Below are 13,163 nucleotides of genomic sequence, written 5' to 3'. Positions count from 1 at the left end.
ATTTCCTATGAAGATGTCTATGTCAAAAACATAGACATAGTCAAGCTAACCCAAAGAAAACGTGTCTGCAGAAGGCATAATAAGGTGTAAGAGGGCAGGCGGGAAGCCCAGGTGGCCTCTTATTCATGACAATATTGTATTTATCTAGAGCATTTTAAGATTATCAACATTAATCCAGACAGACTCTTTTGCCATATTTGACTGCACGAAAACCATCTCATTGCAACCAGAAGCCTGCACGTTCTCAGCTTTAGTCGTTTATATCAATGAATCGAACTTGTTGACGGAAAAAATTGTTAATGGTGGATTTATTAAGGGCAAAAATCATTAAAATTTTCAGCAGTGTACACAAACGGACACTACACTTAATCCAGCAATTTCGGACAACCAATTCTCTTTATAACAAAGCTCTGCATGTACAACAATATCGCAATAAATGGTGCAAACTTTCTCGGACAACTGAGCTTGGTTTCTATAGGCAAGAATTCAAAATTTTCGAATACATAAGCAAAAACATGGGAGCATCAATGTGTTTCTTTGCATCCATGCATGCTGAGTCGCTCATTTTACTCGAGGCTTAAGATGGGTCAAGATGCACATTTGGCAAAGAGAACCACCATGTAAAGAAACGTGTAGGCATAGTTTCCACTCAATTGCGATACCCAATCCCAAAATGAAACCTCCGTAGATTGATATCATTCAGTGCATATTCGAGACGAAGTGGACCTAAAGGGGAGTCTACCCTGATGCCAGCACCGTATCCGTAACCAGTTCCGGGCTTTCCACGGGCACCAGCAGGGTCCCCTGCATTCACAACAAAATTGGTAACAGATCTAGGTCTTCAAACAATGATTCAGCTTACGAATTGAATCTGCTGAAGTGAGCACATGCCTGAAACAGACTGGCCTGATCCAAGATCTGTTCCATAGTCTGCAAAAACCGCACCTTCAACAGGTCCGTACTGCAAAAATAGCACACAATTGAGAGTGCAAAAATTTCTTCTTTCTTCAATGGGCAAGGAGCAGGCAACAATGGGACAAGAGCCATGCTTCGGCATCCCCCATGCCACCAAATAATGCATGCTTGGGTAGTGGAGGGAACAGAGCAAGATAATGTTGTTCGACTGCCTTTATGTAGCAGCCGGCCTATGGACCACATAACCTTGTGAGACTATCAAAGGACTTGAACTAACAAACTCGTGATTGTGAGTCTCACGAGTGACTCATTTGGAAGAAAGACACAGAAAATCATGTGGTGAACCAGATTTCTTTCTTTCAAAATGGCTTCTTCTGTGGGTATAGCACTGGGGGTAGAAGGCACTCACTACCTGCAATATAACTTGCACTGCAAAAGATTTGACAGAACAATCGCTTAAAGCAGAGAGAGAGTTACCATTGGAAAAGATATTTCCCCACTAGCAACTACGCATGATCGCCCTGAGCCAACTGCCCCTTCTTCATACCCTCGAACACTATTTGTGCCTCCGATGGGAAAGGCTTCGTGGGGAGCAAGATCCCCAATTACTGTTCCTCCTGAGAAGCTGTACACCTTAAAGTTAACAATCTGATGCTAATCCACCTCTGAAAACTACACACTCAGCACCCTAGATCCCATAATCCGATCAAATATTACCTCGCAATAAAGCGCGCAGGACCTATTTGGATACCTTGACGTGCACGAACATTCAACCGATTGAAGAACAACCAATCTTGTGCGACTGGTAAGCCTTGCTCCACATTAAAAACAAACTGTTACATTAAGAAAACGCAATCAGTTCAAGGAAGCTACTGCGAGCACCACGAAGATTGATTCACCTGAGAAGAGCCATGGTCACCAGAATCTGTATAAACTGTTTCAAGCTTCGCAACAAGCATATCATCATACGCCTTACCGCTGTCCAAACATGAGAATGTCAAATTTGAAGGCTACAAGCCTACACAAAAGGATGTATTTCCATAACTGTAGCATCACCTGAAAGTCAAGGGGCCTCCATACATATCCGCAACTTTGGGGGAACCATTATCATCTCTAGCTCCTGCACGCTGACATGAGGTGTAGCACCTTACTAATGTGAGTTTCAACCCCTTGATACCAAACCTTTCCCTCATTATTTCAGAGAGATCACATACACAATCCCCATTTCCAACAAAAAATACATAATAACAAACGTGTCTTTAAACAGCTTCCCTAAGACCATGTTTACCAGGAAACGCCATCCCATGGCCTTGAAACAGCAAATGGCGTGGTTGGATAGCTTAACTTGGATTTGTGTGACGTTTGGAAACACTGAGCCTTGCCACGTGGCATCTCTTTGGTGACTAAACAAATTTTTAGCAAGGATGGAGAGAGAGAGAGAGAGAGAGAGAGAGATTCCACGTGACCTTTGAAGGCTACACGAGTCAGCATATAGAGGAGACAGAGCAGAGGTGAACATCAGCCACTAACGCTATTTTTTTCTTGGTATCTTTTAGCTCTCTCTCTCTCTCTCTCTCTCTCTCTCTCTCTCTCTCTCCGCTTCCACTGCTTGTTCAGAGAGGGCTTCGGACCACTCTCCAGAGTCATGCGGTACAAGGATCAGAGATGCTGGGGTCTGTTTTTGCTCGAGCTGCGCAGACACAAAGAGAGCCTGATGAGAGGAGAGGCCAGCCAGTCTCAGAGACAGATCACAGACTTCTTTAGAGCAGACACTGGACACCCGGAGGAGCTACTACCACAGGAGAGCTCGCCACCTCACACCGGAGGCACACTGATCGACCGAGCGACCGAGCTAGGGAGATCCAGATGCCCACGACTGCGGAGGACTACACAGCATCGACGGAGGTTGCATCAGAGGATTCGGATCACTTTGGCCCAACATGCACGACGCCCGGTCAGGCTATTGACCATGGAGGAGATTGATGAGATCCACCAACGACCGATGCTGGATCTTTTGTGATCTGTGATTTAGCTATCCCACCTATTTGCTTAGATCACACCTAGCTGTTTCAGATTCCATAGCATTTTATTCTGTCATTTTATTTTGTCATTGTCATTTTTGTTACTCTGACTTTGTATCAGATCCACCACATTGTAACTTTCTGGTCTCATAGGTCATTCTGGCCTTCTGAAGACGTTAATATAACATTTCATTTCATTTCATCTCTCTCTCTCTCTCTCTCTCTCTCTCTCTCTCTCTCTCTCTCTCTCTCTCTCTCTCTCTCTCTCTCTCAAAATAGAAAAGAGGCTGATTTTATTACTTGAAAGTCCCCCAGCACGCTCAAATGGTGCCTATTGTGAGGGCAAGTTCGTCATTGTTTACATAGCAAGCCCGAAGGAATCAAACGGAAGACTGAAAAACTAGGTACAACTAGGCACATGGCCAAATGGAAAAGATGGGATGCCAGGGTAAAAAACCTCTCCTATAGAGAGAAAAAGTGCCCTGTCAAGCTAATCGGAGAGAGGATGACAGCAGCCTATGAAAAATAGGCACTTCCACCAAAAGTCCAATCAGCAACTGCAAATCAAGAACCTGAGCCACCAAAAGCCACCAGCCGTGAAGATGACAATGAGTAATTGCAAGAGCTCGGTGTCGGGCAAATGCCCGCCAACTACAGAATGGAGAGAGCATTTGGTGAAGAAGATGAGGGAGAAGAGGCAGCTGTCATCACCAAGAAACTGCAAGAGGGTAGCATGAGGTGGGTAACAAAGCACTACAACAGAAGTGGCAAGGAGATAAATAAGGTGAAGCCACGCACCTCCTATTAATGAGTTAATAAGGTGCTTCACATGCAGATAAATACCTAGTCTGGGTACTAATGCAAGTTGCAACTGTATGGGAACACTCCCCCTACACCTAGCAGACACTGGCTGTGCTCATGTGCAATCAGAGGGTATGCAACTAATCTAAGTGCCTAGACATGCACGTTCTGCGTACAGGCCCACAAAGGTGCCAGAACACTTCCTAGGTTGTCCTTAACCCTAGAAACAGAAGTTAGCTTGTCCACATGCACATAGGGTTAGATGTGCACGTGACACTAGATCTGGAGGCTATAGGGTTCAAAGCAAGGCAGGGGAGGGGTCACAACAAGGGGTCGAGGGTGGCAGTGGGGGTAGCAAGCGCGGCGACAATTGCAAACAGCACAAGGCTGGCTAAGAGGGCAAAGAAGCGCGAGACGAGACAGGCAGAAGGGCCACGGCGGTAGAGGGGTGGTAGGGCATGGCATGGTAGGGGCAAAAACCTGCCATTGCCATGGCAGAGGGACGCCATCGCTAAGGCAGCTCTCTCTCTCTCTCTCTCTCTCTCTCTCTCTCTCTCTCTCTCTCTCTCTCTCTCTCTCTCTCTCCTCACATCAGCTCGAGATTGAGACTGGTAGATTCAGAGGGATACCAGCAGACAGCAGGATATTCCGATTATGCCAGAGAGAGCCAGAGACAGAGTTGCACTACATATGTCATTGCACAATGTTCTATGAGATACGGGGGCGTTTCCACTGCTTATTCAGAGAGGGTTTTGGTCCTCTATCTAGGGTCATGAGTTATGAGGATCAGAGATGTCTTGGACTATATCTACTTGAGTTACACAGGTATAGAGACACTTTACTGGGGAGAGCTAGAGAGAGGCAGTCCCAGAGACACATTACAGATTTCTTTTCACTAGATATGGGACAGCCAGAGGAGCAGCCACCACTGCAAAGCTCGTCCCACACTCATTCGACCACTACTGGCACTCTCATCGACCGAGCATTGGAGCTACAGAGATACAGACGACCGCGACTGAGGAGAGGAGCTACACAGCATCGACGGAGACTACAACAGAAGATTCGAGCCATACTCTCTCGACATCCAGAGTGCAGATGTGGATGGATCCTCACCATTTCTTCCATCTTTGTTTCACACACTGTTACATCCAGTTTACCGGGTACCTATTGTCTCAGCTGCTACACCCACGTAGTTTTAGATTGTAGTAGTAGTAGTAGTATTTTGTTCCACTCCTAGTTCTTTTCTAGTTCTTTTGTACCCAGACATGGTATTAGATTCACTATTTTGTAACTGATTGGTCTCATAGGTCATTTTGGCCTTTTGAAGACGTTAATATAACATTTCATTTCATTTCATTTCTCTCTCTCTCTCTCTCTCTCTCTCTCTCTCTCTCTCTCTCTCTCTCTCTCTCTCTCTTCCCCACCCCCAAGCAAAAGAGGCTGATTCTATTAGTTGAAAATCTCTCAGAACGCCCAAATGGTCCCTATCCTGAGTGCAAGTACATCACTGTTTACATGGCATGCCCGTAGGCATCAAACAGAAAATTGTAAAACAAGTTACAACTAGGCACATGGCCAAATGGAAAAGACTGAAGGCCAGGGTAAAAAAAACCTCTCCTAAAGAGAGTAAAAAGTGCCCAGGCAAGCTAAATGGAGAGAGGATGGCACTAGCCTCTGAATGATAGGCACTTCGAGAAAAGCCCATTCACCAACTGTAAATCAAGAACAAGATCCACCAAAAGCCAGCAGCGGTGAAGATGACAATGAGCAGCTATGAGAAGCTCAATGTCATGCGAAGCCCGCCAACTGGTAAAATCTGACAGCAAAAGTTAATGGAGGAACACAAGGGAGAGAGCAATTGGGGGCGAAGATCGAGGGTGAAGAGGCAACTGACATCATCAAGAGACTTCAGCAAGATGACACAAGGTGGGTAACAAAGCACTACACCGCAGCAGACAAGGAGCTTTTATCAAGAAGAGCGAGCAATCCACTTGTTGAAGGTGGCTCCTAAAGACCATAACTGAAGAGGGAACTCCAGGGAGACAGTGTAGGAGGCTCTGAAAATTGCGTCCAAGTGAAAACCGTCAAAAGAGTCCTGGGAGAGCGAGGAGACAGAAGAGTATCTTTTCGACCACCAAACAAGCCACAACCAACAAGTCACAACAACAAGCAAGCCAAAACAACGAAACCCCCAAAAACCCCACCCAATAGAGGATGAAAACAAACAACCAAACAAAAGCAATAGAAAGGAAAAACACAAAAATAATAAACTCGAAGGACATGCATCCACACACACACACGCACCCGAAAGCAAGTCCTCAGAGGGCAACGAAACTGTTGCTAAATTGGATTTATCTGACAGAAAAGTAATTCTAAATGAATTATTGGATTTATAAGTGAGAGGGTTTTTCCGCTTGGAACACCAAGAAAATTAATTCTAAATGAATTATTGAAATTTTAAGTGAGGGTTTTTCTCACTAGAGACATCTGAGTACAGAGTATTCCTAGTGCGTATTCAGAGTAATGACGAGAGCACTGTGAAAGGGAATATCTGTAAAGCCACCAGGAATGGGTACTTCTGATGCATCACATCGGATGGGTGACACGGAGCATCGGGAAGAAGTATCCAACCATCCGAGAACGGACATCTCTGATGCGTCATAGGATGGGTGACAGAGAGCATCACGAAGGAGATTGTACCGTAAATTCGATAGGAAAAGACTAGGTGATGGGTATTCCTGATGCGTCACAAGGTGGGTGACGGGTGCATCGGAAAGGGAATATCCATAGTCAGGAGGAAATTCCGAACTGTGTTAGAATTGTGCACAAGGAAAAGCAAGCACTTGAATGAAGATGGGTTCAAAGGAAACTTTGAGGAAAAAGAGATGCTTTCTAAGAAAGCCCGATTGCTTTTTGGGAAAGCATATGCTTTCCCGCGAGGAAGTCTATGTCTGCATTGCAACTGTGCATGTGATTGCATCCAGGGACGCCTAGGAAGTGCTGTGTAAGCATTGTTTTTTAACATATAAGGTTTTATTGAGTTTTTGGGCAGATTCAAACCATTTTTAAAATGTCGGTCGCCCACTTGATAAGTGGGCAGCCACCTGGAAAATAAAGTAGCATTAACCAACCAACCATTTCTCTCTCTCTTTCTGGCAGAACAATGCAAAAAGAAAAAGATTATAATTATAAAAAAAAAGCCAGCCGCGATCTTTACGCGGGCAACAGCGCTCTGCTATCTCTGTCGTGGCCAGGGAGCTATAAAAGCATCACACGTCCTCTCCCAGAAAAAAAAAGACCAGTCTTTGCAAGGAGAAGATGCTGCTGCAGATTTCAGCCGCAAAGAAGACGTTGCCGGTGCCCATGGCTGCCTTGAGTGTACCAGATGACGCCACGACCTAGTGCGCAGTGAGTTTCCTCCTGAAGAAGTGCCTAAGAAGCATGTTTCCACCGCGACAAGCTGCTGTTTTTCTCTGTTTTCAGCCCTAAACGTCGTAGACGGGGCTGATTTACGAGAAGGAACCCGAGAACACACCTGTTTTGTGTGTAGGATTGGAAGAGAAGATTTTTCTATGTAGAGATCTCTTCCGGGGAATTGCTTTGTCACGTGACACATCCCAACCCTATGTGTCCGTGGACAAGCTACACCAGAGCAAGGTTCAATCAGTTTAGATTAGCAGTGATCTGGCACTTTTGTGAGTCTATTCGTAGACCGTGCATGCCCACTCACTTAGCATAGATGCATATCCTCCGGTTGCACACAACATGATCATCGGAATTCCCATCAGAATCCATTAGCATCAGTTAGGGGAATTTTCCAGTGCATTTAGCCTATTTTCCTATTTATTGGTATTTTCACTTATTATTTTTAAGTGACTTTCCAACAAAAGTAGGTAGGGCAATTTTGCTAAGTTAATATATAAGCAAACCCAAGTTAGCAGTTGTTGGCAGAAGAGGCAGCAGGAGATTCCCGCTCAACAAGCAACTTCTCAGCAGTACCCCCCTCAGCAGTAGACCCTCGCCATCCACACCTTCCCTTGGGCGTTTCCTCCCAAAAACCATTGCCTACAAGTCCTCTTGCCTGGCGTTTTCCAACCACAGTAGATACATCCCCGCCAGCATTTTTCAGCCTTGACAAAAACGCCAGCATCACTTGCAGATTCAGCGTTTTTTCAGCCTTGTCGAAAAAGCCAGCTCAGCAGTAGCAAAAACGCAGAATTCGGCAGTTGGATTCTCGCAATTTTCAGCCTATGACACAGTAGCAGATCAGCCCCTAGACGGTTGCAGATGTTCCCCCCATTTTCAGCCATAAAAATGCAGCCAAAACGGTCATTTTCAGCCACCGAAACAATCCCAGTATTCAGCGATTAGAAGATCTCAGATTTCAGCCATCAAGTCGTCGTCGTCATATCCGTCGTCGTCGTCGGCATAGTCCCATTGCATCAGTCCATTGCATACGCATTGTACACCTTTGTGCAATCAAAGTAGACCACTCTCGCCGACGAGAGTGGGGCCTTCGAAGGAGGGTTTTACAACGTCTCTGGTATCGTATCTCTCTTCTCTCTCTATCTCTCAGTCTCATACACTTGCACGCAGAGTGTCCATTCACTTTGTCGTTATCATAGCATTTTCCACTAAGAAACGGAAGGCTCTCCCTTCCATAAGAACTAAAAGGGACCTTGAGCACAGTTCGGAGCATTCATCTTGAGCAAAGCGCAAACATTCATTCCGCTGCACCTAACATTGGTATCAGAGCTTTGGCACTGTTCTGTATCACTCAAGGAAAGAACCACAAGAATTTTTTTTGCTTGTTGAGGTCGCACGAACCCAAGTTCGCTTGGGCGTGTCGACTCCTAATCGTGTTTTGTTGAAGAGTGACAGGAATCCCAAGAAAGAAGGGCTTGTCCACCCTCCCCTTGTGTCTCTTTTCACTCATTGAGAGCGGACCGTGCACTTAGCGGCAGGCCAATCGACGTGAGGTGGGAAAAAGCAACCTTGGTGTGAGCGCAAGGCCGCCAAGAGGTGCGCCCACGGAAAGGAGTAAAACTCGGGTGAAGAGAAGATCCTTCTCAAACGCGGTTTGCAAGCGAAAGAAAACCTCAAGAACCTCAAGAACCCAAGAACCCAAGTTCCTTTTGAACTCAAGAGCCAAGACCCCCAAGAACCCACGACTTCAGAATGGTCGTCACTCGAAGCGGAATGGATACTTCGCTTGGAGGTGATGAGCATGAGAGAGGCGAAGAGGAATTTTCCCCACCAGGAGGTTTTTCCGACCCTCCCCCTTCACCATCTACGACAAGGATTGCACTAACTCCTATGGAGGCTTTCGACAAGAGGATGATGGACAAGAAGTTAGAAGACAAAGCAAGAGATGCCGAACAAGAAGCAGAAAGAAAAGCCTACGAAGAAGACATGGCAGCCATAGAGCGCCAGTACCAAGAAAGAATGGCAGCCATAGCACGTGAGAGCGAGCAAGCACGCTTGGAAGCCAAAGCAAGACAAGCAGAATATGACCGCGAGACCACAGCAAGAATGCAAGCAATGTTGCGACTCTTTTCTCAAATGCAAGCATAGCATCAACAAGATCGGGAACAGGAGACTCTCTCAGTCTCTTCTTCTCCAAAGCAAGACACACAGGATTTGCATGATTGTGTGAAGCATGATCATGATTTGATTGATAATGATTTGCATGATGATTTGAATGACAATGATAAGCATGATGATTTGGATGTCAATAATAAGCATGATGATTTGGATGACAATGACAACCATGATGATTTGCATGATCAAGATGTCATTTCTCACGAGCATGATGATTTGCATGATCAAGATGTGATTTCTCACAAGCATGATGAGTTGCATGAAGAAGATGTGATTGTTCACCAGGATGAGGTGTTAGTGGATGCTTTTTCTAGCGAAGCTAACCTCGTTGCAGATTCGATCAATCACGAAGAAGCGATCTTGGCTCTCGAGCCTGGTCCAAAGAACCCTCACAGGAAGTATTATAGGTTCGCATGATTAGTACGCATGCATTGATCGAGTGTTTCATTCGTGATCGTTTCCTGTATTTTAGTCAGCGTCGTTATGTGATCCTTTTTCCTAGGCATGACATATTGTATGTTGAGCACGTTTCTCTCATGGATGAGCACGAATATATGCGGAATTTTCGTGAAAAGCGGAAAAGTATGTATGTAAGGAAGTCACATTCCATGTCTCTTCCTTGGCATGACACAGTTTCCGAACGAGCACATGAAAGTATGAGCACCAAGCGTGGGCATTTCCATTGTGTTTTGCCACAGTTAATTGCTCTAGATCATAAGAGAGAGATTCGATCTCATTGTTTGCATGTGTTTGATGAACGGGTTGTCACTCCGTCTCTATGGTCATCTACATTGCATACACAGTCTTTAGCGAAGACAAGATTTTTTCCACTCACTTTACATGGAATGGGTATGTTCATGGTTTTGTGTTGGAAATGGTTTCAGGAATTTTCAGCCATGGAGATTCTTGAAGATGGAAGCAACACGACTCTAGACACAGTTAAAGCAAAGAAGGAGCCACAGAAGACTTTGAGTCGCTTTCGGCGCAGCCCAAAGAAGCAAGCGTTGCAGACCTTTATGAAGTTCAAGTACCGCTCGACCCACACCGTAGAGTGGGCCGACGAAGAGTCCCTTCCAGGATTCCGGACGCTGTATGGCGATCTCCCTCGACGCCATACAGTTCGGTACCAGTGCCTCACTTTGAAAAGGAGGGATGTCACGTGACACATCCCAACCCTATGTGTCCGTGGACAAGCTACACCACAGCAGGGTTCAGTTAGTTTAGATTAGCAGTGATCTCGCACTTTTGTGAGTCTATTCGTAGACCGTGCATGCCCCGTCACTTAGCATAGATGCATATCCTCCGGTTGCACACAACATGATCATCGGAATTCCCATCAGAATCCATTAGCATCAGTTAGGGGAATTTTCCAGTGCACTTAGCCTATTTTCCTATTTATTGGTATTTTCACTTATTATTTTTAAGTGACTTTCCAACAAAAGTAGATAGGGCAATTTTGCTAAGTTAATATATAAACAAACCCAAGTTAGCAGTTATTGGCAGAAGAGGCAGCAAGAGCTTCCCGCTCAACAGGCAACTTCTCAGCAGTACCCCCTCAGCAGTAGACCCTCGCCATCCACTCCTTCCCTTTGGCATTTCCTCCCAGCAAGCCATCGCCTACAAGTCCTCTTGCCTGGCGTTTTCCAACCTCAGCAGATACATCCCAGCCAGCGTTTTTCAGCCTTGACAAAAACGCCAGCATCACTTGCAGATTCAGCGTTTTTTCAGCCTTGTCAAAAACGCCAGCTCAGAAGTAGCAAAAACGCAGAATTCAGCAGTTGGATTCTCGCAGTTTTCAGCCTATGACACAGTAGCAGATCAGCCCCTAGACGGTTGCAGATGTTCCCCCCATTTTCAGCCATAAAAACGCAGCCAAAACAGTCATTTTCGGCCACCGAAACAATCCCAGAATTCAGCGATTAGAAGATCTCAGATTTCAGCCATCAAGTCGTCGTCGTCATCAGCATAGTCCCATTGCATACGCATTGTACACCTTTGTGCAATCAAAGTAGACCACTCTCGCCGACGAGAGTGGGGCCTTCGAGGGAGGGTTTTACGTCTCTGGTGCCGTATATCTCTCCTCTCTCTATCTCTCAGTATCATACACTTGCACGCAGAGTGTCCATTCACTTTGTCGTGATCATAGCATTTTCCACTAAGAAACGGAAGGCTCTCCCTTCCATAAGAACTAAAAGGAACCTTGAGCACAGTTCGGAGCATTCATCTTGAGCAAAGCGCAAACAATCATTCCGTTGCACCTAACATGCTTTTTGAGAACCGAGTTGCGTTTCGAGCGTCGAGACTTTGAAGGTAACGTTTTTCATGTTATGGTCTTCTCACTCTCTCTCTCTCTCCCCATCTATCTCTCTCGATACCCTCTCGCTTCAGTATTAAGTGATAAATTCTATTTATCCCAGTATATTCTATATTGCTATGCGTTCCCATTTGTGACAGTGGTATCAGAGCATGGTCTCCTCTCTTTCTCTGTAAAGGAGGACGACTCTGGGAAGATACGAGAAGAAGCCATGACAAGCCAAGAGAGAAGCAAGCAGGCAGAATCCTAAGCCCTACAAGAAAAGCTTGCAGTGTTGGGAAAATTTTTCTCTCTACAGAAGTAGACACAAGACTTGGGATTCTCTGAGAAGGCGACAAGAGTATGATGCTCAAGAACCTAGAGAATCCAAGGAGCGGAATGCTCAAGATTCTTCAGAATCCAGAACATATCCATGAATATCAATCTAGAACCATAGCCAAGAAATCTCGTCATTTCGGGCAGGATATGAAGGTCTCTAGACCTAGGAACACTCCTGTCAAGTTTGATACTTTTGAAGAAAGGGAAAACGTCCCAAAAGCTACCGCTTTCATTCGACAGTTTGAAGTTTCCTTTGCAAAAGGCAATTTCTGAAAAGCGTCGAAGCTGAAGCATGTGACCAAACACCTCAAGGGGATTACAAGTACTTGGTGGTATACCAAAGCTCTACAAGGAACTTACAACAAGACTTGGATTCAACTCAAGGCTGAATTTTTCGACTTTTTTTTTTTTTCCTCTACGCTTTGAGGAAGGCATCCGAAAAGATTGGGATCGGTTTGCCCAATAGGAACACGAGCAAGTCAAAGCAAGTAGTGGTTCAAGGTGGCTCCACTCTTGACCCTCTCTGAGGGAGGAAAGATGAAGAAATTCAACGAAGCACTTTTGCCCGAATTTAGTAGATGAATCTGTAACATACTTTGCAACAGATGGTGGAGTCAACAATAAAAGCTGAAAGCGTACACCTTAGTGTACACAGAATCTAATCCCCGCAATGGGATGGGAATCATTGAACATAGAAACAACGGATTTTTGTTACCTCTCCTCGAAGGATAAGTTGCTATCCGGAGAAAGTTTGGAGTGAGGGAATTCAATCTAACTCCTGAGATTTTCAGCAAAAGACCCTCGACTTTAAGTGAGAGGGCAAGTCTTTGATCAAAGTTTAATGAGGGATTCAAAAACTGCGTATTGCTTTTATGCACGAGGTATATAAATGTGTCACCAAGACCGATCATTCTCGATTGTTTATGAGAGTAGAATTGAGTTGAAACATTGCTTTATGCGATAAATTGGTTTGCTTAACCATCCAGAAGGTCAACTATTGATATGGTATTGGGTATTTCACCAACAAATTACCTACTATTGCGGTAAGGACGGCAAAAAGAAAGGAACCTTTCCGAGATTTCAAGCAGAGTAAAAGCTTTCGCTAAGCTTGAAGCCTAAACCAATTAATGGAAGCTATCGTAATGCTTTTCGCACAAGTGAATGAACGCTCTCTTTACGAGGGAAGAAACTAG

The 13,163-nt window shown here is 45.1% G+C and overlaps 1 protein-coding gene across 2 annotated transcripts in view; it reads right to left on the bottom strand.

Moving 5' to 3' along the window:
• Positions 1-377: 377 nt before the first annotated feature.
• LOC147420469 (outer envelope protein 80, chloroplastic-like) overlaps positions 378-13,163 on the bottom strand; it is a 71,676-nt gene continuing 58,890 nt past the window's right edge. For both annotated transcript variants that reach the window (XM_086504697.1, XM_086504696.1), the window contains exons 11-16: positions 1,972-2,042; positions 1,815-1,893; positions 1,633-1,748; positions 1,393-1,540; positions 892-961; positions 378-804 (exon numbers count right to left, since the gene is read on the bottom strand). In XM_086504697.1, the coding sequence (XP_086360823.1) occupies positions 650-804; positions 892-961; positions 1,393-1,540; positions 1,633-1,748; positions 1,815-1,893; positions 1,972-2,042 (639 nt within the window). In that variant the 3' untranslated portion in view covers positions 378-649. The remainder of the gene's footprint in view (positions 805-891; positions 962-1,392; positions 1,541-1,632; positions 1,749-1,814; positions 1,894-1,971; positions 2,043-13,163) is intronic.

This window comes from Adiantum capillus-veneris, chromosome 28, assembly GCF_014529385.1.
Source record: "Adiantum capillus-veneris isolate H3 chromosome 28, ASM1452938v2, whole genome shotgun sequence".
NCBI lineage: Eukaryota > Viridiplantae > Streptophyta > Polypodiopsida > Polypodiales > Pteridaceae > Adiantum > Adiantum capillus-veneris.
Note: the sequence above shows the minus strand (reverse complement) of the source record. Positions and strands in the feature narration are given on the sequence as shown.